Source organism: Pleurodeles waltl, chromosome 1_1, assembly GCF_031143425.1.
Source record: "Pleurodeles waltl isolate 20211129_DDA chromosome 1_1, aPleWal1.hap1.20221129, whole genome shotgun sequence".
In the NCBI taxonomy this organism is placed as follows: Eukaryota; Metazoa; Chordata; class Amphibia; order Caudata; family Salamandridae; genus Pleurodeles; species Pleurodeles waltl.
In genome coordinates this window covers 81,234,213-81,258,487 of record NC_090436.1, presented here as the reverse complement: position 1 = coordinate 81,258,487, position 24,275 = coordinate 81,234,213, and the positions used below count along the sequence as shown (strand labels likewise).

At 46.3% G+C, this 24,275-nt stretch overlaps 1 protein-coding gene across 2 annotated transcripts in view; it reads right to left on the bottom strand.

The window, feature by feature from the left end:
• FAM219A (family with sequence similarity 219 member A) overlaps positions 1-24,275 on the bottom strand; it is a 363,317-nt gene that overhangs the window by 64,727 nt on the left and 274,315 nt on the right. For both annotated transcript variants that reach the window (XM_069215486.1, XM_069215463.1), the window contains exon 4: positions 5,803-5,883. In XM_069215486.1, coding sequence (XP_069071587.1) covers positions 5,803-5,883 — 81 coding nt within the window. The remainder of the gene's footprint in view (positions 1-5,802; positions 5,884-24,275) is intronic.

Genomic DNA, 24,275 nt, shown 5'->3' with positions numbered 1-24,275 from the left:
CACAAAGGCATGGCCAAGGGAAAGAAGAAGTCAGTTTCCAGTAGATACCTTGTAAGGGCTCCGACCTCTCAACTCATCGGTCCTAGGAGGTCTCTCGCCTCTAATCTCCCTTTTCCAGCCGCCTTCCTGCCTGCAAGTGCGCTCTCAGCAAGCAGCGTATAACGTTTTTTTGTTTTTAAATATATATATATATATATATACACACACACAATTTAAAAATAATAGCAATGTCATATTTACAGCAATGAGGAAAAAAAAAAAAAAAATATATATATATATATATATATATATATATATATATATCTTTTTTCCTCATTGCTGTAAATATGACATTGCTATTATTAGTCAATTTGCTTATATTTGGGTCGGGAAGGGATTCGAACTCGTGCTCTGCTGCTTCCACTTTACTGAAGTGATGATGGATCAGTTCATTGAGGTCTCTCTCCAGCATGCACAGAAATAGTTTCACAGCTGAGGGAAGACAGCAGCAGGGAAAAGCCTATAAATAAACAAGCATTGGCGAACCCTAAAGGTTTCGTCTATGTTATATATTTTTTTTTTTTATTAATGATACGGTACGGCCTGTCATTGTATAGAATGGTACATTATGGCCCTGTCATTGCATATAGCCTGTCATTGTATCCTATGGTATATTATGGCCTGTCATTGTATAGTTTGGTGTGGCTTGTCATTGTATGGTATGGCCGGTCACTGCATAGTATGGCATGGCTTGTCATTGTATAATAATGTATGGCTTGTAATTATATTGTATGGTGAGGCCTATCATTGCATATGTGCATATGTTTCTATGAATCTTACGTACAGACGTGTGTATATGTGTGTGTGTGTGTATGATTACGCGCATGCATGTGTGTACATTATTCTTTTTTGAGTACTTCAGTGTTTTTTTTTTTTTTGTTTTTTTTTAGAGACGACATTTATCCCCAGGTCAGATTCTGGGCTCTTAACACATGCAGAGTATGCCATTTTACATATACAGACCTTCGAAATCATAAAAATGTTACTAGACCTGAAGTTCTAGTAACTAGACTAATCTACTAAACCTAACTGTAATGTACTTGACCCATAAACTGGCCTCAAATTGTGTGGTCCTAGGCAAATATTTTCTTTTATGGAACTGCCTTTTTTTTCATTATCACATATAAGAGCATCCATGCAAGTTTAGCATTTCTACTGTTCTTTTTTTTTTTTTTTTTATTAAATGGGCTAAAGGTTTGCTCCATGTATAATACAAATCTGGCCCCTATATACTTAACATATGAACCCTGACTTGCCCCTTAGTTCACTAATAGCTTTGTCATCAGGGCAGGGGCAGGAATATTTCTTGGTCCACGTTTAAAAACTCACTTCTAATAAATATATTACTAAATCATGATGTGGTGGTGTACTGTCATTTACAGACAGCTCATTTTCGATTGAAATGGCCATAAACATTCCCACTGACATGCAGTTTTACTGATAAAACTATATAGTGCACAAACAATGTTCGAACATAGGGTTTCAGCAAAAATATTTATCAATTTCACATCATCAAGTAAAAGTGTTCTGATTTGTTTCCATCCTATAAAAATCTTATTTTCGCTGAAATATTTTTTTTTTTATGTTTCTGCGGTTCACTTATTAGTATTTAAAGGTTGTGTTCGAAAAAAGCCTGACATCTTACAGCCTTTCCTTTCACATGCTTTGCACAGCACGATTGTCAGGCTGCTCACTTAACAAAATTCTCCAACTTCGTTCGAGAAAGAAAAGAAAATGTAAGAGGATAACTGACCTCTGCCTCTGAAAGCCGAGCAAATGTGACAAGATAAAAACAAGATTCAAAGCATCATTATTGTCCATTCACTTTGTGAGTAAACAGAACTTCTGCTATTTGTCAGATCGGGCCAGAAGGCCCTAAAAATAGCTTGCCCTCACTTGCCATAGCAAGTGGGCTAGTTGATTTCTCTAGGCCTGATACATTTTCTAAATGATGCAGGAAAAAACACACCTAAAATGTACAAATGGGAAAGATATTAAACCAAGTCAGTGTGTACATCAGAAGACCAATATCTACTATATGTTATTGCTACACACACAAACGCACAAAACATACAGGTTCACAAAAGTTAACACAACTCTGTATAGAAATTACTTTTACACTGCTCTCTGTGCCTAAAGTGTAGCTAAGACGACATTGGAAAAAGTTAGGCACAAACATTGGTCTCCACCCAAAAAGTTGAACGACTTTGAAATCGATTTTTAATTAAATATATTTGCACCCAGTAGCTGTCCAAAGCTGCTAGAGCAGGACAAACACGGTCCTTAATTTCTGCAGATGTACTGGCTTCGGAGCCCGTGTACTCGGAGCGAGTGTGTCCATCGCAGCCCATGCTGTGTACAGTGCACCTGCCGAGTACCACAGAGCCACCATCCATAGCAATCACCAGCGACGCCATGCTAAGGGCTCGTGACCCACATGCCTCGTGCTGACACCCAATGCTAGGTCCGGGAATCCATCCTCAGGCCCCGCGCCACTTCCATGCGTGGAGGAGAAGGTACTATTACATCCCGGTTACAACAAAAATGTATTTACTCCGCAGAGTTTTGGTTTCGTGTGCAATCTACTCTGAGAACTCCCACATTGGATTAGTCAAATTAAAACTTAAAATAGTGACTGGTTATGTTTTGTAGTTAGGACCATTTCGTGAAACGTAACTTAGCAAAGTCTTTGGGATCCAACGATCACAAATTCAAACAGCGATGAGTTCTTTCCTCCTTCCGGTGCTAATAAAGTGAGTAACACTGACTTGGTTTCAGCGCTTAGAGGGCTTCTTGTTTGTAATGTGCTCTATGCAAATGTGATTTACTGCCGCGAATTGGAGCTCGGCCTGATGGACTTTGAGAAGACGGTACTAGGTTGTGTGTGCAATTGTGTTATCGAATCCACACACATCCTACGTAACACATACGTCATGTAACAGTGAAATGGACTGCACGCCTCTCACATGCGTGCTTGCCTGTCAGTGAACACATCCAGTGTGTAAGTTTACTATAGTGTACATATTTTATATGCTGAGAGTGCTCGCTTATAAGTTAGTTGAGACTGGTCTGCACAGTGTACTCAATATGTGAATGTGTGTTGTTGAGTGCACTCTCTTTTTCAGGGGTGCAGGAAATTATAAAAAACATAACTCATATGCCGTACATGGGTGGTGTGACTTTACCAAGTCTCCTCTTAAGTCAATATTGTGTCAGATTGTACTTTTTCCCCCATATAGTGTATATATGTCACTATGTCACCTGCGGTACCTAATGAGTATCTCATGCAGTGCACGTTTTAACATGTGAGTCAGTGAGTGAGCATGCTTTCAGTGTCCAGACTGTACCATCTCCGTACGCTGCAGGTCTCTGGTTACCACAGGCGGAGTGTCGCCCCTCTGCTGTGCTTACGGGTGACACGCTCTGAGAGGGGCGACTTCACCATCAAGGTTGTAGGGTGCTGCGTCTGCAGGACACGGGCCTTCAATGTGCTCCCGGTGTCCCTGAGCACTTTGCCCCGATTTCCACCACTGCAAACTTGCAGGGACTCACGCGAGAAGTCCGCATGGGAGCCACCCTCACACCGGGGTTCACCCTCCCCTTGTGGGAGGCCGGCAGTAATGCTGTAAACTCGCAACACCTAGCGCTGTGATGCCAGTTAGTGATGCTTAGAGTTAAATCCACGAGGGTCTCCAGGGAGAGATGGCAGGCACGGCCGCTGAACGACCATTTACGCGTTACCATGAACCGCCCATGACCGCGACTGCGCAGCATTTAAAGGGCAGTTTAAATACCACAAAACCTAAGGCACAGTGAATCACAAATCGCTGGGCTGCCGGTGGCGCTGGGAGGTGGCACCGCACTATGGAGATTTCAGCACCATGAAGTAGCAGAAGGCCATCTAGGGGTATTCTAAACAGCAGTGAAAACACAGACAAGCAGGGACAGCATCACCGCTGCAACATTCAGTGATTCTGGGCAAGTCACTTATCTCTCTGTGCCTAAACAAAAAATAAAAATCTGCCATCCGCATGTTACATGATGTGCTATTTAAAGGTTATGTTACAGCCTCCTAAATGGAGGAGAGGAGGTGCTCCAGTGGGCTCCATGTGGGGGCTACTCTGCATTTCTCTTTCCTATAAATGCTCTCACTTTGAAGTCAGCCGAGCTCTCTGGAAGACACAGCCTGATATTTCACATCTGTCTCTGAATGCACAGCAAAAGAGATGCGATAAGGACAAGATTTACATGCCTGTTAACAGAAAGGAAGCTCTTGGAAGAAGACTGGTAAATAAGGTTTTAGTATGGGAGGGACGAAGTGAACCTGAAGAGCATAGGCCAGCAAATGGAAAGCAGGAAAATGTGAGTTACAAACCACAAAGCCAATGTCAAGCTATGGGCAGAATGCATTTCCAGGTCAACTTTCTGAAACTCCCCAAGATGTCTTTCGCATAGGCTGTGACCTAAAAGCAACACTACTAGGTTTGAGTTGTGCCTTCACCCTTCGATCAGTGTTATCCACTTTACTTTAAACCAGTGGTTCCCAACCTTTTGATTTCTGTGGACCCCCACTTTAACATTAATGGAACCCAGGGACCCCCACCGAATCATCATTGGAATCCGGGGACCCACGCCTGAGTCATTACTGTAAGCTGGGGACCTAATTTGTCTACATTTGTTAATATTTTTTTATTTTCTCAGCTCTTGCGGACCCCCTGAGAAGGCTTCGCGGATCCCCAGGGGTCCCCGGACCACAGGTTGGGAACCACTGCTTTAAACAGCAGAATTATAATTCACAGTTAAAATGTAAAAAAAGAAACTCTCCCTCCGAAAATGAGTCTCACCCTCAAAGCTGCTGCCAAAGATTGAGAGTGATGCTCCAGCATAAACATGATTTTACAATCTCCGCCTTGGTGACGGAGCTCCGCCCGTTGAAGGTCCCCAGGGCGCCACAGTCCTTTGTGCGCATGTGCACTGGCATGCCAATGTTTTTCATCTCTCCACTTGCCGAAAATATACCAAGGTTTGGAAACACTTTCACCAAATCTTTTAGCACTGGTGTTACAATAGTGAGGCATTCTCTGGCTTAATATTTGAGGGTATTTCTATGCACCTCCTGTGACTCTGATCAGAGCATAGAAAAACAGCCACTTCGAGAAAATGCGTGACAGACGGCAGAGCTTCGAAGATTACTTAGTACACCGGCTCTTCACCTACCATGGCAATCAGTTCCAAAGAAGCAGTCAGGCTGTGTGCATCTTTTTAATGTATTTACGAAACCACTTTGCTTGAGCCGGTGGTTGCAGATGGGACCCACGAGCCACCAGCGCTCGTTTTAGAGGACCAGCACTTATTTTTCCTCAACAGACTTTGATCCAGAGCAAAATAGACAGAAACACAAAATGGGAAAGAACGAGGAAGAGAAAGATGGAAAAGCAGGGACAAGGGCAGAAAGGATGAAGAACCTGCAAGAACGAGAAGAAGGGGCAGGCAGTGTCTGGTGGATTAAAGAGGCATCAGGTGGAATAAAGACTACGCAGCCTCCTTATTCAGTGCATCGACCTTCGATTGTGTCAACGGGCCCCTTCCCTTATTCTTTTACAAATTACATACTGCAAAACCACAATCAGAAACTCTAAGCATAGCACAACTGTGTACCCCTGTGACGTGGCACGTTATTGCATCGATCACCATGATGAAGCGTTACAGAAAGAAAGCATTATAATGTCTCTCTATGTGTCAGATTGTCCTCGGTGCACTTACCTGTCCGTGTCCAGGGCCACTAGTGGTTTCTCGTCGGGGCTTTGATCTAGAGAAGAGTAGCCTTTGTTTGGGACAACCAACCTGGAGTAAAAGAAACAAAACATGTAAATCAACCTCTCTGTATTCCAAGGCCAATGCATGAGTGTGTCAAGCTAATATCATCATGAACATATTCCCAATCTAACAGCCCTAAAACGCAATAAAACCAAAGTGTTGTAGGAAACCGAAAGCTACATCACCAATGCTTGTGCCTAGGTATGGTGCCTAGGTATGGTGCCTAGGTATGGTGCCTAGGTATGATGCCTATGCAGGAGCAGCCACCTTTTTCACATCACCTTAAAGGCGCACAAATTGATCCCACTTTTACTGGATATGCTCAGCGGTGCCACACCCCTAGATATGGTGTTATTCTGGTTGCAGGAAGATACTATGTGCAACACGAAGTGATGAGCAGTGAGCATGCTAGGCTGTAGAGGGAGAAAGAGAACTACCCGCATTGTAGTCTGAGGGGGAGCAGGACAGCATCAGTGCATTGGTTGTCCGCATGATGAGATGGCCGCCCCGGATTCTAGAGTCTACAGAGGGGTGTGTCTTGCTTTCCCTGTGTCCTGTGTGTCTCTGCTCCACTAAGAGTTTGGTGCTGCAAGGATTGTTACTATGTCAACTGGAAAGTTGGTCTTCCTGACAGTTCAACAAGTTGAGACCAGAGGCTCAGCAGAAAAGTCCCATGCTCCTGGTGGGGTGTCATCTCGATATGAACTTGCACCTGCAACCTAATCTGATATGTCCTTCACCTATCATGATGTGGGAATAAAGAAGTTGCTTGTTTGAATGCTGGAGTCCAATCAGGTTAATAAGTACACGGGACTGGACCACACAGACCATCTTTTGGCAGTGGGGTAGATGCACATTGCCAGACACATGAAGATGTTCCCACAAGGGGGCAATGGGGTTTTGAGGAATGGGAGGGTTGCATGCAGACTGGTGAAGGACAGAGGATGGCACTGCACAAACCATGGTTTTGGAAGGAGGAAGTCACCTTGACATGACTGTTTATGGCATTGTTTAGCACATTATAGTCTGAGGAGGGCACCAAGAATACTGGAGGTTGGAGGGAAGATGGTACATGAGGCTTGGGGTGGAGAGTGGAAAGCAGGAGACACTGTGTGCATTTGTCGAGGAATGTTCCGTATTGTTTTGTGAGAAAAACAACAAAGTATTTATGGACCCTGTGGCAGAGGAAAGAAGATTTATTTTTTATTTATTTGAGCCATTGATATAAAATTGCTTTGACCAAGATGTATTACGGCGTTTTACATAGAAAAAAGTTATGGGTAGAAATAATGAACATCAATTATAAAGCAAGTTAAGTCCAAGTTATTCCTAGTCCAGGGGTTGTCAACCAGGTTTAACAAAGTCCGAAGAGGTGGGTTTTAAGGTGTTTCCTGATGGTAGTGAACGGAGGAAGAGCCCTCCATGCAGGTGGGGATGCGTCCAGCTGCCTCAGGAAAGAGTTACCTCTGTGTAATCTAATAATTAAAAGTAGACACTTTCAAGAGTACAGAGTATACTTCTTACACTTCCAAAGCCGTCAGAAATAGAAAGTAGGCCATCTAGGTAAGGAGGGGACACTCATGGATAGCCATGTGGGCTAAGCAACGCACTTTAAAGTCCACTGTGGGTGGGGTGGTCACCCGTATGGACCACACAACATGGGAATGATATTATCAGATGTGTGTGCCTAAAAGAACGAGCCTCACGTCTGAATGAAGGGCAGCTTTGTGTAGTGCGTTGGCTGAAAGAGCTACATCCACAAGCGTGGCATTACCAAAGTCCAGTCAAGACATGGCCAATAAATGCAAGGCTTTTCTGAGGTTGGTGGGTGAAATGTTGGTCGATTGTCTTCGACGTATGAAGGTGGAAATTAGCATGTTTAGCCCCCCTATTGATGCAGGGGTTCAATGTAAGTGGTGAGTCAAGAGTGCAGCCTAAGGACTTTGAACATTTGAACAAGAAGGTGGAGAGAAGCCCCCTATATTCACTGACCTCAAAATGGAGGGGGGTCAATTTGTGTTTTAGGGAGGACGACATGAGACATCCTGTTTTCTGTGAGGGCATGACAAGAAAGTCATTCAACATCCAAGACCTTATTTTGGCACAGTAGTTCCTTACAATGGCACTGCTGAAGTCTTTGGGTATAATAGTGTGCCATCTGCACACTGCAGCATGGTGACTCCAGAGCTTTCCAAGATCAGCCCTGGAGGCCCTCTATGTGGACTGAAAAATACAGGTGCTTGGAGATCCTCTTATAGCTTTTTTAGGAAGGACACTGCTATGTGCTGCATAGTTTTGTGGTAGGAATAATAACTTGTTTTTCACATAATCCCATGGAATGATGAGGAGCGCTTATAGTACATACAAAAAGTACATATGTGAGAAATGAAAGTTTCAAAAGTTCATCAAGGCATCAAAAAATAATAGTCCTCAAAAATCTGGTCCATCCTCCATTTATCAAACAAGGAGTCATGTAGTAGTATCACAATAGAGCTTTATTGGTTTTCTATATATTGTCATGCAGCCCAGCCAAAGCGTTTCATCCAGCATCAGACTTTTTTAGGGTTGATCTATCCATTTAAGTAATTTTAGTTGTAGTTTTCATAATATTCTGCTGTTTCACAAATAATGATTCTGAATTATTGTGTTCTGCCCAGGTGGGATCTGTAAAGTTACAAGCATGGCATCAAAAGCAGGACATAACTCTAGTAATGAGCTCTAGTATGGGCATGGTGCTGGGCTGCTTGTGTTCAGGGAGGACCTGGCCTGGTAGTTCATGCTGGACCGTTCCTACTGGAGCAGGGTCAAGAGTAATTTGCATATGGTAGGGTAGAAACTGAGTTGGCATCTATGGTGCCCTCTAATTCTTCAGAATTCAAACACTTTGTTCTTGAGTCACTGAATCTTGGAACCAAAAGCACATACTTAATCGCAAAATAGGACCTTTGACATCCTAGGAGGTGTTCCTCTAGTTCCCCCTCTAACATTTTAGACGCCAGCATACTTGGTGTTCCTCTAGTTCCCTCTCTATTATTTTAGCAGTCAGCGTGCATGGGGTTCCTTTAGTTCCCTCAACTATTTTAGAAGCCAGCGTGCATGGTGTTCCTCTAGTTTCCTCTCTAATATTTTAGCAGTCAGCATGCATGGTATTCCTCTGGTTCCCTCTGCTATTTTAACAGTCAGCATGCATGGTGTTCCTCTAGTTCCCTCTGTAGTATTTTAGCAGTCAGGATGCATGGAGTTCCTCTACTTCCCTCTACTGTTTAATTATCATCATTTGGGTGCCCAAAATGAGAACTGTTCACAAACCAAACAACCTAAGCTCCTAGATACCTTCAAATACGAATCTAATGCTGACTGACAGGCCAATTAGAAGCATCTTGCGTTTTCCACTTGATGACGGTATGCATCAGGCTGTCTGACGTTTGTTTTCGTTATGTTATGTAGACATCTGCGGCTTAGAGCAGCTGTCGGAATTATAGAGCAAGGGTAGACACATAGGTGGTCATTACAACCTCAGCGGTCTTTTTACAAGACCACCGAGGGACCGCCGTGCGGAAGACCGCCAGTGGTGGCGGTTTGCCGCTCGGCCTATTATGACCGTTGGCAGCTCTCCGTCCTTTTACTGACGGAGAGCCGCCAACAGCCTTACTGGCGGGAGGCGGGGAAGTGGAGGTTGCTCCACCTCCACCGCCACGCCAACAGAACACCGCCCAGCGAATCACGTCCTGTGATTCGCCGTGGCGGTGTTCTGTTGAGGGTGTGGTGTCGGCGGAGCTGCCCTCATGGCTCCCGTCCCCTCCCGGAGGATCGACAGAACAGGTAAGTCGATCGTCCGTTAGGGGTGGGGTGATGGGGGGGCGTTGTGTGTTGTGTGGGTGCATGGGGGGGTGCGTCTGTGAATGTAGAGGGGGTGTGTGAGTGCGTGTATGCTTGCATGGGTGTTGCGTGTTTTGGGAATGAGTGCGTGTATGTCTGTGGGTATGTCTGTATGGATGTGTGCGTGTATGTTTGTATGTGGGTGTGCATGTCTGACTGTGTGTGTGGATGTAGGCATGTATGTCGGTGTGTGTGTGTGTTGGTGGTGTCTGCGTGCGTTTCGTGTGTGTGAATTTCTGTGATGTTGGGGGTCGGTGTGGGGAGGGGGGCCCTGCCACCTTTGGGGGGTGTCAGGGGTGGTGGGGGGTGTAGGGGAGGGAGTCGGGTGGGGGTGGGGGGTGGGGAAGACCCCTATCAGTGCCAGGGAAGGAATTCCCTGGCACTGATAGTGCTTACCGCCATGGATTTCATGGCGGTTCCAACCGCAAGAAATCCACAGCGGTAAGCCGGGTCAAAATACAGCCGGCGGTATAGTGACGGCCGCCGGGCTGGAGCCCCAGGTCTCCAGCCCGGCAGTCATCTCCGCCCTGGCGGGCGGAACGGAGAAGCGGCGGATGACCATGGCAGTAACATCCATGGTCATAATACGAAAAAAAAGACCGCCAGCCTGTTGGCAGTCTTACCGCTGCTTCTCCGCCTTCCGCCAGGGTCATAATGACCCCCATAATGCGGAATATTAGGCAGTAAATGATTAACCTTAGCACGTGTCATGACACTTTTCTCGAACTATTTTAATATATGGGCGTTTATAAAATAGCGTCCCCAATGCTGAATACAATGTTTAAGAAAGCTAGCATTCTGAGCAATAACTGAGTAATGTACAGTCACTGACCATCCATGGCTTCTGGCTTGATTAAAAGTTGGGCGGTAATCCAAGAGCAACCGTTTTCTGGAGGAAGGGCTGAATAGAGAGGGCCATCACACCCACTGTATTTTCCTCCAAACAGGAATGTATAGGAGGGAATTCCACCAATGGAATGTCTCTCGGATTTATTTGTGCAGAAAACGGTCTGTTTTATATCCAAGAGTAAATTCATTTTTGTTCAAGTACATGTTGCATCTTTAGAAAACAAACATGTACATACTTAAAAAAATATGTGCATCACTTTTACTCTGCACATTCCAGAGTTTTTAAAATGTGACTTCTTAAATTCCAGGTTATGTTTACTCAGCAATCACTTTATATTAAGTCATAATCATCTCACTGAACTTTTAGTAGGAGTTTATAATGACAGTCCACACTCATTTTATTAGGGATGTCCAACAAAACAACATAAAGACAATGTGGACATAAATTTATACAAATATTTAAAAAACTTCCTTAGAAAAAATTGATCTAATAAATCATTCTAAGCATTTATTGTAAGTCATAACAAATGGCAACATTTTCATTTTTTGCTGCAGACAGAGGAAGAAGGTAAATGGAAGTGCTTTAGTTATATGCAGGGCCACTGGAATTATGTGGCAGGAAAAGACAATGGTATGAGGCAGGGTTGACCAATTTATGTGGCAAGAAAAGTATGAATTTACAATGCCAATAGCTCTAACTCAAGCAAATGCGAGACCTATTGCATTGCAAATGCTTGTTCTAAACTGGAGTGATGTCCATTTGTAGTGTTTCCACTGTGTTACTGTGTGTGTGGATACAAATACTTTCCATATTGCCCCTGAGATAAGCCTGTCTGCTGGTGCCAAGCTACTAAGGGGGTCACAGAAGGGGCTATCTTAGGAGTGTGACCCCCTTTCCCTGACTCGGGTGAGGGTTCCTACTTGGACAGGGAATACACTGACTGCCAAACAGTAGACAGCATGCATGGTGGTCCTCTAGTTCCCTCTACTGTTTTAGTAGTTAGCATGCATGGTTGTAGGAGGCTGGACTGGCTTGTAGTGAGTACCAAGGGGTACTTGCACCTTGCACCAGGCCCAGTTATCCCTTATTAGTGTATAGGGTGTCTAGCAGCTTAGGCTGATAGATAATGGTAGCTTAGCAGAGCAGCTTGGGCTGAACTAGGAGACGTGTGAAGCTACTACAGTACCACTTAGTGTCATATGCACAATATCATAAGAAAACACAATACACAGTTATACTAAAAATAAAGGTACTTTATTTTTATGACAATATGCCAAAGTATCTTAGAGTGTACCCTCAGTGAGAGGATAGGAAATATACACAAGATATATATACACAATAGCAAAAATATGCAGTATAGTCTTAGAAAACAGTGCAAACAATGTATAGTTACAATAGGATGCAATGGGGAAACATAGGGATAGGGGCAACACAAACCATATACTCCAAAAGTGGAATGCGAACCACGAATGGACCCCAAACCTAGGTGACCTTGTAGAGGGTCGCTGGGACTATTAGAAAATAGTGAGAGTTAGAAAAATAACCCTCCCCAAGACCCTGAAAAGTGAGTGCAAAGTGCACCAAAGTTCCCCTAAGGACAAAAGAGTCATGTTAGAGGAATAATGCAGGAAAGACACAAACCAGCAATGCAACAACTGTGGATTTCCAATCTAGGGTACCTGTGGAACAAGGGGACCAAGTCCAAAAGTCACAAGCAAGTCGGAGATGGGTAGATGCCCAGGAAATGCCAGCTGCGGGTGCAAAGAAGCTTCGACTGGACAGAAGAAGCTGAGGTTTCTGCAGGAACGAAAAGGGCTAGAGACTTCCCCTTTGGTGGACGGATCCCTCTCGCCTTGGAGAGTCGTGCAGAAGTGTTTTCCCGCCGAAAGGACGCCAACAAGCCTTGCTACACGCAAATCGTGCGGTTGGCGTTTTTGGACGCTGCTGGGGCCCAGGAGGGACCAGGAGGTCGCAAATTGGACCTGCAGAGAGAGGGGACGTCGAGCAAGACAAAGAGCCCTCACTGAAGCAGGTAGCACCCGGAGAAGTGCCAGAAACAGGCACTACGAGGATGCGTGAAACGGTGCTCGCCGAAGTTGCACAAAGGAGTCCCACGTCGCCGGAGACCAACTTAGAAAGTCGTGCAATGCAGGTTAGAGTGCCGTGGACCCAGGCTTGGCTGTGCACGAAGGATTTCCGCCGGAAGTGCACAGGGGCCGGAGTAGCTGCAAAGTCGCGGTTCCCAGCAATGCAGCCCAGCGAGGTGAGGCAAGGACTTACCTCCACCAAACTTGGGCTGAAGAGTCACTGGACTGTGGGGGTCACTTGGACAGAGTCGCTGGATTCGAGGGACCTCGCTCGTCGTGCTGAGAGGAGACCCAAGGGACCGGTAATGCAGCTTTTTGGTGCCTGCGGTTGCAGGGGGAAGATTCCGTCGACCCACGGGAGATTTCTTCGGAGCTTCTGGTGCAGAGAGGAGGCAGGCTACCCCCACAGCATGCACAAGCAGGAAAACAGTCGAGAAGGCGGCAGGATCAGCGTTACAGAGTTGCAGTAGTCGTCTTTGCTACTATGTTGCAGGTTTGCAGGCTTCCAGCGCGGTCAGCGGTCGATTCCTTATCAGAAGGTGAAGAGAGAGATGCAGAGGAACTCGGCTGAGCTCATGCATTCGTTATCTAAAGTTTCCCCAGAGACAGAGACCCTAAATAGCCAGAAAAGAGGGTTTGGCTACCTAGGAGAGAGGAAAGGCTACTAACACCTGAAGGAGCCTATCAGCAGGAGTCTCTGACGTCACCTGGTGGCACTGGCCACTCAGAGCAGTCCAGTGTGCCAGCAGCACCTCTGTTTCCAAGATGGCAGAGGTCTGGAGCACACTGGAGGAGCTCTGGACACCTCCCAGGGGAGGTGCAGGTCAGGGGAGTGGTCACTCCCCTTTCTATTGTCCAGTTTCGCGCCAGAGCAGGGGCTAAGGGGTCCCTGAACCGGTGTAGACTGGCTTATGCAGAATTGGGCACATCTGTGCCCAACAAAGCATTTCCAGAGGCTGGGGGAGGCTACTCCTCCCCTGCCTTCACACCATTTTCCAAAGGGAGAGGGTGTCACACCCTCTCTCAGAGGAAGTTCTTTGTTCTGCCATCCTGGGCCAGGCCTGGCTGGACCCCAGGAGGGCAGCTGCCTGTCTGAGGGGTTGGCAGCAGCAGCAGCTGCAGTGAAACCCCAGGAAGGGCAGTTTGGCAGTACCAGGGTCTGTGCTACAGACCACTGGGATCATGGGATTGTGCCAAGTATGCCAGGATGGCATAGAGGGGGCAATTCCATGATCATAGACATGTTACATGGCCATATTCGGAGTTACCATGGTGAAGCTACATATAGGTAGTGACCTATATGTAGTGCACGCGTGTAATGGTGTCCCCGCACTCACAAAGTTCAGGGAATTGGCTCTGAACAATGTGGGGGCACCTTGGCTAGTGCCAGGGTGCCCTCACACTAAGTAACTTTGCACCTAACCTTTACCAGGTAAAGGTTAGACATATAGGTGACTTATAAGTTACTTAAGTGCAGTGTAAAATGGCTGTGAAATAACGTGGACGTTATTTCACTCAGGCTGCAGTGGCAGGCCTGTGTAAGAATTGTCAGAGCTCCCTATGGGTGGCAAAAGAAATGCTGCAGCCCATAGGGATCTCCTGGAACCCCAATACCCTGGGTACCTCAGTACCATATACTAGGGAATTATAAGGGTGTTCCAGTAAGCCAATGTAAATTGGTAAAAATGGTCACTAGCCTGTTAGTGACAATTTGGAAAGAAATGAGAGAGCATAACCACTGAGGTTCTGATTAGCAGAGCCTCAGTGAGACAGTTAGTCACTACACAGGTAACACATTCAGGCACACTTATGAGCACTGGGGCCCTGGGTTACCAGGGTCCCAGTGACACATACCACTAAAACAACATATATACAGTGAAAAATGGGGGTAACATGCCAGGCAAGATGGTACTTTCCTACACAACCCCCCCCCCAAGCGAAGGACAATAAGACTAGCCATTACCTGATGAGTCTTCATTGTCTAAGTGGAAATATCTGGAGAGTCCATCTGCATTGGAGTGGCTACTCCCAGGTCTATGTTCCACTGTATAGTCCATTCCCTGTAGGGATATGGACCACCTCAACAATTTAGGATTTTCACCTTTCATTTGTTTTAGCCAAAGTAGAGGTTTGTGGTCTGTCTGAACAATGAAGTGAGTGCCAAACAGGTATGGCCTCAACTTCTTCAGAGCCCAGACCACAGCAAAGGCCTCCCTCTCAATGGCAGACCAACGCTTTTCTCTAGGGGTCAACCTCCTACTAATAAAAGCAACAGGTTGATCCTGGCCCTCAGAATTAAGTTGTGATAGGACTGCCCCTACTCCTAATTCAGATGCATCAGTTTGGACATAGAATTTTTTAGAGTAACAAGGGCTTTTCAGGACAGGTGCAGAGCACATGGCCTGCTTCAGCTCCTCAAAAGCTTTCTGACAGTTTGCTGTCCATAATACCTTTTTAGGCATTTTCTTGGATGTGAGGTCATTAAGAGGGGCTGCAATGGAGCCATAGTTCTTAATGAACCTCCTGTAATACCCAGTGAGGCCTAGGAAGGCTCTCACCTGAGTCTGAGTGATAGGGGGAACCCAATCAATAATAGTTTGGATTTTCCCCTGCAGTGGTGCAATCTGTTCCCCACCAACAAGGTGTCCCAGATAAACCACCTTACCCTGCCCTATCTGGCACTTTGAAGCCTTGATAGTGAGGCCTGCCTTTTGCAGAGCCTCCAAAACTTTCCAAAGGTGGACCAGGTGATCATCCCAGCTGGAGCTAAAGACAGCTATATCATCCAAATATGCTGCACTGAAAGCTTCCAGCCCTTGCAGGACTGTGTTCACCAACCTCTGAAAAGTGGCAGGTGCATTTTTCAAACCAAAAGGCATTACAGTAAACTGGTAATGTCCTCCAATGGTAGAAAATGCAGTCTTAGGTTTAGCATCTTCTGACAATTTGATCTGCCAATACCCTGCAGTCAAATCAAAAGTGCTTAGATACTTGGCAGATGCCAGTGTATCTATGAGCTCATCTGCCCTGGGTATAGGGTGAGCATCAGTTTTGGTTACCAAGTTGAGACCTCTATAGTCTACACAAAACCTCATTTCCTTCTTTCCATCTTTAGAATTGGGTTTTGGTACCAGTACCACAGGAGAAGCCCATGGACTGTCAGAGTGCTCAACCACTCCTAGTTCCAACATTTTCTGAACTTCTTGCTTTATGCAGTCCCTGACATGGTCAGGCTGCCTATAGATCTTACTTTTGACAGGTAAACTGTCTCCAGTATCTATAGTGTGCTCACACCAAGAAGTGGTGCCTGGCACAGTAGAGAAGAGTTCTGAAAATTGTCCTAGGAGATTTATGCAATTATCTTTCTGCTCAGCAGTAAGACAATCAGCCAAAACTACACCTTCCACAAGAGCATCTTGTTCTGTGGAAGAGAAGAGATCAGGTAGAGGATCACTGTCTTCTTCCTGTCCCTCATCTGTTGCCATGAGCAGGGTGAGATCAGCCCTGTCATAGTAGGGTTTCAGGCGGTTGACATGGAGCACCCTAAGGGGACTCCTGGCAGTGCCTAAGTCAACCAAGTAGGTGACTTCACCCTTCTTTTCAACAATTGTGTGGGGTCCACTCCATTTATCTTGGAGTGCTCTTGGGGCCACAGGCTCCAAGACCCACACTTTCTGCCCTGGTTGGTACTGAACCAAAACAGCCTTCTGATCATGCCATTGCTTCTGGAGCTCTTGGCTGGCCTGAAGGTTTTTACTGCCCTTTTTCATGTACTCAGCCATCCTTGATCTGAGGCCAAGTACATAGTCCACAATATCCTGCTTAGGAGCTTTTAAAGGTTGTTCCCAACCCTCCTTTACAAGTGTGAGTGGACCCCTAACAGGGTGACCAAAAAGAAGTTCAAAGGGGCTGAAGCCCACTCCTTTCTGGTGTACCTCCCTGTAGGCAAAAAGGAGGCATGGTAGAAGGATATCCCATCTCCTGCGGAGTTTTTCAGGGAGTCCCATAATCATGCCTTTGAGAGTTTTATTAAACCTCTCCACCAGACCATTTGTTTGTGGATGATAGGGTGTTGTGAACTTGTAAGTTACACCACACTCCTTCCACATGGCCTTTAAGTATGCAGACATGAAATTGCTTCCCCTGTCTGATACTACTTCCTTTGGGAAGCCCACCCTGGAAAATATTCCCAGGAGGGCCTTTGCCACTGCAGGTGCTGTAGTGGTCCTTAAAGGAATAGCTTCAGGATATCTTGTGGCATGGTCCACTACCACTAAGATAAACCTATTGCCTGAAGCAGTAGGAGGGTCAAGGGGGCCAACTATGTCAACCCCTACCCTTTCAAAGGGAACCCCAACCACAGGCAGTGGGATAAGGGGTGCCTTTGGGGTGCCACCTGTTTTGCCACTGGCTTGACAGGTTTCACAGGACTTGCAAAATTCTTTTGTGTCCTCAGACATCCTAGGCCAATGAAACAGGGGAACAAGCCTGTCCCAAGTTTTCATTTGTCCTAGATGCCCAGCTAAGGGAATGTCATGTGCCAGTGTTAGGAGGAACTTTCTGTACTCCTGAGGAATCACTAATCTCCTGGCAGCTCCAGGTTTAGGATCCCTATGCTCAGTGTACAAGAGGTTGTCCTCCCAGTAAACTCTGTGAAAAGTCACTGACATCCCCATTAGCCTGTTTGACAGCTAGCTGTCTGAGACCCTCTAATGTGGGACAGGTTTGCTGTGCCACACTCAGCTCCTCTCTGGCAGGCCCCCCTTCACCCAAAAGCTCAGCAGTGTCTGCTTCCAGCTCCTCTGGTGTAGGTTCTGCACAGGGAGGGAATTCTTCTTCCTCAGAATTAGAATCCACTGTAGAGGGAGGGATAGTAGGAAGTGGTTTGCTTCTACTAGCCCTAGCTTTAGGGAGCACTTGGTCCATTGTTCCAGGATCCAAGCTTCCCTGTCCTTTTTGCTTTTTGGCCTGAGCCCTTGTCAAAGCAAAAATATGCCCTGGGATGCCCAGCATTGCTGCATGGGCCTCCAACTCCACATCTGACCAAGCTGATGTCTCCAAATCATTCCCTAATAGACAGTCTACAGGTAAATCTGAAGCTACCACAACTTTCTTTGGACCAGTTACCCCCCCCCCCCAGTTGAGATTTACAACAGCCATGGGGTGGCTTTGTGTTATGTTGTGAGCATCGGTTACTTGGTACTGGTGTCCAAGTATGTGTTGTTCAGGGTGCACCAGTTTCTCAATCACCATTGTGACACTGGCACCTGTGTCCCTGTAGGCCTGGACCTCAACACCATTTATTAGGGTTAGTTGCTTGTACTTCTCCAAGTTATGGGGGCAAGCAACCAAAGTGGCTAAATCAATAGCCCCTTCAGAGACTAAAGTAGCCTCTGTGGTCTCCCTAATCAGACCAACCCCAACTAAATTACCAAAAGTGAGCCCAGCTACTCCCTTGGATTGGCTATTAGTAGGTTTGCTCCCACCACCACTGCTATTAGTAGGGACACTAGGTGTAGCAGTAGGGGTTGTAGTGGTAGGAGCTGTGGTGCCTTTCTTTGGACAACTGGGATCTGTTGTCCAATGGCCTTTTATTTTACATAAATAGCACCATGGTTTCTTTTCCTTGTTCTGATTAAAGGAGGATTTGGACCCACCACCCCCACCAGAGTGTTTTTGTGGGCCTGATGAAGACTAATTTTTAGATTTGTCCCCACCCTTGTCAGAAGACTTACCATCCTTCTTTTTGTTGCCATCTTTGTCACCCCCTGTATGAACTTTTCTGTTCACTCTTGTTCTGACCCATTTGTCTGCCTTCTTTCCCAATTCTTGGGGAGAGGTCAGATCAGAGTCCACCAAGTACTGGTGCAACAAATCAGACACACAATTATTAAGAATATGCTCTCTCAGGATTAAGTTATACAGGCTGTCATAATCAGTAACTTTACTGCCATGTAACCACCCCTCCAAGGCCTTCACTGCCTGGTCAATGAAATCAACCCAGTCTTGTGAAGACTCCTTTTTGGTCTCTCTGAACTTTATCCTGTACTGTTCAGTGGTTAAGCCATAACCATCCAGGAGTGCATTCTTAAGAACTTGGAAATTATTAGCATCATTTTCTTTTACAGTAAGGAGCCTATCCCTACCTTTTCCAGTAAATGATAGCCATAGGATAGCAGCCCACTGCTTTTGAGGGACATCCTGTACTGCACAGGCCCTCTCAAGTGCAGCAAACCACTTGTTAATGTCATCCCCCTCCTTATAAGGAGGAACTATCTTGTGCAGATTCCTGGAATCATGCTCTTTTGCAGGATGACTATGGGGAATACTGCTGCTGCCACCATGGGTTTCTAAACCCAACTTCTGTCTTTCCCTCTCTACTTCTAAAGACTGTCTATCCAAATCCAGCTGTTGCTTCTTGAGCTTCAGTCTGGTTTGTTCCACTCTCAATCTATTGAGCTCCCTTTCTAACAATCTGTCATCAGGGTGGGTGGGAGGGACATTTCTAGATACAGAGGTATGATGGGAATGAACAGAAGGAGACCTGTCCCTTACAGAGGGCACCCTAACAGCTTGGCTACCAGTATAATGTGAGAGCACACCATTAGTATGGTGTGATTCAACCTCTGTACCAACTATGCTAGACTGTCTAGTAATGGGCAGGCTGAGAAGTTTCTTTCCTGAACCTTTTCCTGGGGGAGTCCCTGGATCAGATTGAGAACCATTAGCTACTTTTTCTACAGATTGGGCACTTATGGCCTTATCCTGTACTCTAAGCATATTAATTAACAGTTCTAAAGAAGGATTCTTCCCTACACTCAAACCTCTCTCTATGCAGAGACTCCTTGCTCCTTTCCAGCTAAGGTGATCATATGCAAGTTTGGACAGTTCAACATTTTTTCCTGTGCCAGACATTTTTTTGAGAGAGTTAAAGTGATAGAAAAAGAGAAAAAAGTTTTCAGAACTTTTTGGAAAGACAGAAAAAAACTTTTTAAACTTTTAAGAACTTTTTTGAAAGTTTAGAAGTACTTTTCAGCACTTAGAAAAGAGTGAAAAGAGGAAATGCAAAACTTTTTGGCTATGTGTATATACACTGACCTTGTTTTGTATATTTTTCTCTTATGAAAAGTACAATGACAAGAGTGGTAAGTAGTCTCAAGCACTTATCCCACCACTGCACAACCAATGTAGGAGGCTGGACTGGCTTGTAGTGAGTACCAAGGGGTACTTGCACCTTGCACCAGGCCCAGTTATCCCTTATTAGTGTATAGGGTGTCTAGCAGCTTAGGCTGATAGATAATGGTAGCTTAGCAGAGCAGCTTAGGCTGAACTAGGAGACGTGTGAAGCTACTACAGTACCACTCAGTGTCATATGCACAATATCATAAGAAAACACAATACACAGTTATACTAAAAATAAAGGTACTTTATTTTTATGACAATATGCCAAAGTATCTTAGAGTGTACCCTCAGTGAGAGGATAGGAAATATACACAAGATATATATACACAATAGCAAAAATATGCAGTATAGTCTTAGAAAACAGTGCAAACAATGTATAGTTACAATAGGATGCAATGGGGAAACATAGGGATAGGGGCAACACAAACCATATACTCCAAAAGTGGAATGCGAACCACGAATGGACCCCAAACCTAGGTGACCTTGTAGAGGGTCGCTGGGACTATTAGAAAATAGTGAGAGTTAGAAAAATAACCCTCCCCAAGACCCTGAAAAGTGAGTGCAAAGTGCACCAAAGTTCCCCTAAGGACAAAAGAGTCGTGTTAGAGGAATAATGCAGGAAAGACACAAACCAGCAATGCAACAACTGTGGATTTCCAATCTAGGGTACCTGTGGAACAAGGGGACCAAGTCCAAAAGTCACAAGCAAGTCGGAGATGGGCAGATGCCCAGGAAATGCCAGCTGCGGGTGCAAAGAAGCTTCGACTGGACAGAAGAAGCTGAGGTTTCTGCAGGAACGAAAAGGGCTAGAGACTTCCCCTTTGGTGGACGGATCCCTCTCGCCTTGGAGAGTCGTGCAGAAGTGTTTTCCCGCCGGAAGGACGCCAACAAGCCTTGCTACACGCAAATCGTGCGGTTGGCGTTTTTGGACGCTGCTGGGGCCCAGGAGGGACCAGGAGGTCGCAAATTGGACCTGCAGAGAGAGGGGACGTCGAGCAAGACAAAGAGCCCTCACTGAAGCAGGTAGCACCCGGAGAAGTGCCAGAAACAGGCACTACGAGGATGCGTGAAACGGTGCTCGCCGAAGTTGCACAAAGGAGTCCCACGTCGCCGGAGACCAACTTAGAAAGTCGTGCAATGCAGGTTAGAGTGCCGTGGACCCAGGCTTGGCTGTGCACGAAGGATTTCCGCCGGAAGTGCACAGGGGCCGGAGTAGCTGCAAAGTCGCGGTTCCCAGCAATGCAGCCCAGCGAGGTGAGGCAAGGACTTACCTCCACCAAACTTGGGCTGAAGAGTCACTGGACTGTGGGGGTCACTTGGACAGAGTCGCTGGATTCGAGGGACCTCGCTCGTCGTGCTGAGAGGAGACCCAAGGGACCGGTAATGCAGCTTTTTGGTGCCTGCGGTTGCAGGGGGAAGATTCCGTCGACCCACGGGAGATTTCTTCGGAGCTTCTGGTGCAGAGAGGAGGCAGGTTACCCCCACAGCATGCACAAGCAGGAAAACAGTCGAGAAGGCGGCAGGATCAGCGTTACAGAGTTGCAGTAGTCGTCTTTGCTACTATGTTGCAGGTTTGCAGGCTTCCAGCGCGGTCAGCGGTCGATTCCTTATCAGAAGGTGAAGAGAGAGATGCAGAGGAACTCGGCTGAGCTCATGCATTCGTTATCTAAAGTTTCCCCAGAGACAGAGACCCTAAATAGCCAGAAAAGAGGGTTTGGCTACCTAGGAGAGAGGAAAGGCTACTAACACCTGAAGGAGCCTATCAGCAGGAGTCTCTGACGTCACCTGGTGGCACTGGCCACTCAGAGCAGTCCAGTGTGCCAGCAGCACCTCTGTTTCCAAGATGGCAGAGGTCTGGAGCACACTGGAGGAGCTCTGGACACCTCCCAGGGGAGGTGCAGGTCAGGGGAGTGGTCACTCCCCTTTCCTTTGTCCAGTTTCGCGCCAGAGCAGGGGCTAAGGGGTCCCTGAACCGGTGTAGACTGGCTTATGCAGAATTGGGCACATCTGTGCCCAACAAAGCATTTCCAGAGGCTGGGGGAGGCTACTCCTCCCCTGCCTTCACACCATTTTCCAAAGGGAGAGGGTGTCACACCCTCTCTCAGAGGAAATTCTTTGTTCTGCCATCCTGGGCCAGGCCTGGCTGGACCCCAGGAGGGCAGCTGCCTGTCTGAGGGGTTGGCAGCAGCAGCAGCTGCAGTGAAACCCCAGGAAGGGCAGTTTGGCAGTACCAGGGTCTGTGCTACAGACCACTGGGATCATGGGATTGTGCCAACTATGCCAGGATGGCATAGAGGGGGCAATTCCATGATCATAGACATGTTACATGGCCATATTCGGAGTTACCATGGTGAAGCTACATATAGGTAGTGACCTATATGTAGTGCACGCGTGTAATGGTGTCCCCGCACTCACAAAGTTCAGGGAATTGGCTCTGAACAATGTGGGGGCACCTTGGCTAGTGCCAGGGTGCCCTCACACTAAGTAACTTTGCACCTAACCTTTACCAGGTAAAGGTTAGACATATAGGTGACTTATAAGTTACTTAAGTGCAGTGTAAAATGGCTGTGAAATAACGTGGACGTTATTTCACTCAGGCTGCAGTGGCAGGCCTGTGTAAGAATTGTCAGAGCTCCCTATGGGTGGCAAAAGAAATGCTGCAGCCCATAGGGATCTCCTGGAACCCCAATACCCTGGGTACCTCAGTACCATATACTAGGGAATTATAAGGGTGTTCCAGTAAGCCAATGTAAATTGGTAAAAATGGTCACTAGCCTGTTAGTGACAATTTGGAAAGAAATGAGAGAGCATAACCACTGAGGTTCTGATTAGCAGAGCCTCAGTGAGACAGTTAGTCACTACACAGGTAACACATTCAGGCACACTTATGAGCACTGGGGCCCTGGGTTACCAGGGTCCCAGTGACACATACCACTAAAACAACATATATACAGTGAAAAATGGGGGTAACATGCCAGGCAAGATGGTACTTTCCTACAATGGTGCTTGTAGGAGGCTGGCCTGGCTTGTAGTGGGTACCAAGGGGTACTTACACTCTGTACCAGGTCCAGTTATCCCCTATTAGTGTAGAAGAGGTGTTTCTAGCAGATTAGGCTGATAGAAGGTAGCTATAGCAGAGCAGCTTAGGCTGAACTAGGAGACATGCAAAGCTCCTACTATACCACTGGTGTCATATGCACAATATCACAAGAAAACACAATACACACAGATATACTAAAAATAAAGGTACTTTATTTTTATGACAATATGCCAAAAGTATCTCAGTGAGTACCCTCAGTATGCAGCAGTTGGCAGCAGCAGCAGCTGCAGTGAAACCCCGGGAAAGGTAGTTTGGCAGTACCCGGGTCTGTGCTAGAGACCCGGGGGATCATGGAATTGTCTCCCCAATGCCAGGACGGCATTGGGGTGACAATTCCATGATCTTAGACATGTTACATGGCCATGTTCGGAGTTACCATTGAGATGCTATACATAGGTAGTGACCTATGTATAGTGCACTCGTGTAATGGTGTCCCCGTACTCACAAAGTCCAGGGAATTTGCCCTGAACGATGTGGGGGCACCTTGGCTAGTGCCAGGGTGCCCACACACTAAGTAACTTGGCACCCAACCTTCACCAGGTGAAGGTTAGACATATAGGTGACTTATAAGTTACTTAAGTGCAGTGTAAATTGGCTGTGAAATAATGTGGGCATTATTTCACTCAGGCTGCAGTGGCAGGCCTGTGTAAGAATTGTCAGAGCTCCCTATGGGTGGCAAAAGAAATGCTGCAGCCCATAGGGATCTCCTGGAACCCCAATACCCTGGGTACCTCAGTACAATATACTAGGGAATTATAAGGGTGTTCCAGTATGCCAATGTGAATTGGTGAAATTGGTCACTAGCCTGTTAGTGACAATTTAGAAAGCAGAGAGAGCATAACCACTGAGGTTCTGGGTAGCAGAGCCTCAGTGAGACAGTTAGGCATCACACAGGGAACACATACATATAGGTCACAAACTTATGAGCACTGGGGTCCTGGCTAGCAGGGTCCCAGTGACACATAACAAACATACTGAAAACATAGGGTTTTCACTATGAGCACTGGGCCCTGGCTAGCAGGATCCAAGTGAGACAGTGAAAACACCCTGACATATACTCACAAACAGTCCAAAAGTGGGGGTAACAAGGCTAGAAAGAGGCTACTTTCTCACACAAATCCACCCCCCCCAAACGAAGGACAATAAGGCTAACCTTGGCCAGTTGAGACTTTATTGTCTAAGTGGTGATAAGTAGAGAGTAGCTCTGCAATAGACTGGTTACTCCCCTTATCATCCACTATATGGTTACTTCCCTGTGGGGATGTAAACCACCCTGTTTGAAGTTTTTGAGCTAAGCAACAATGTGAAGATGAATTTTCAG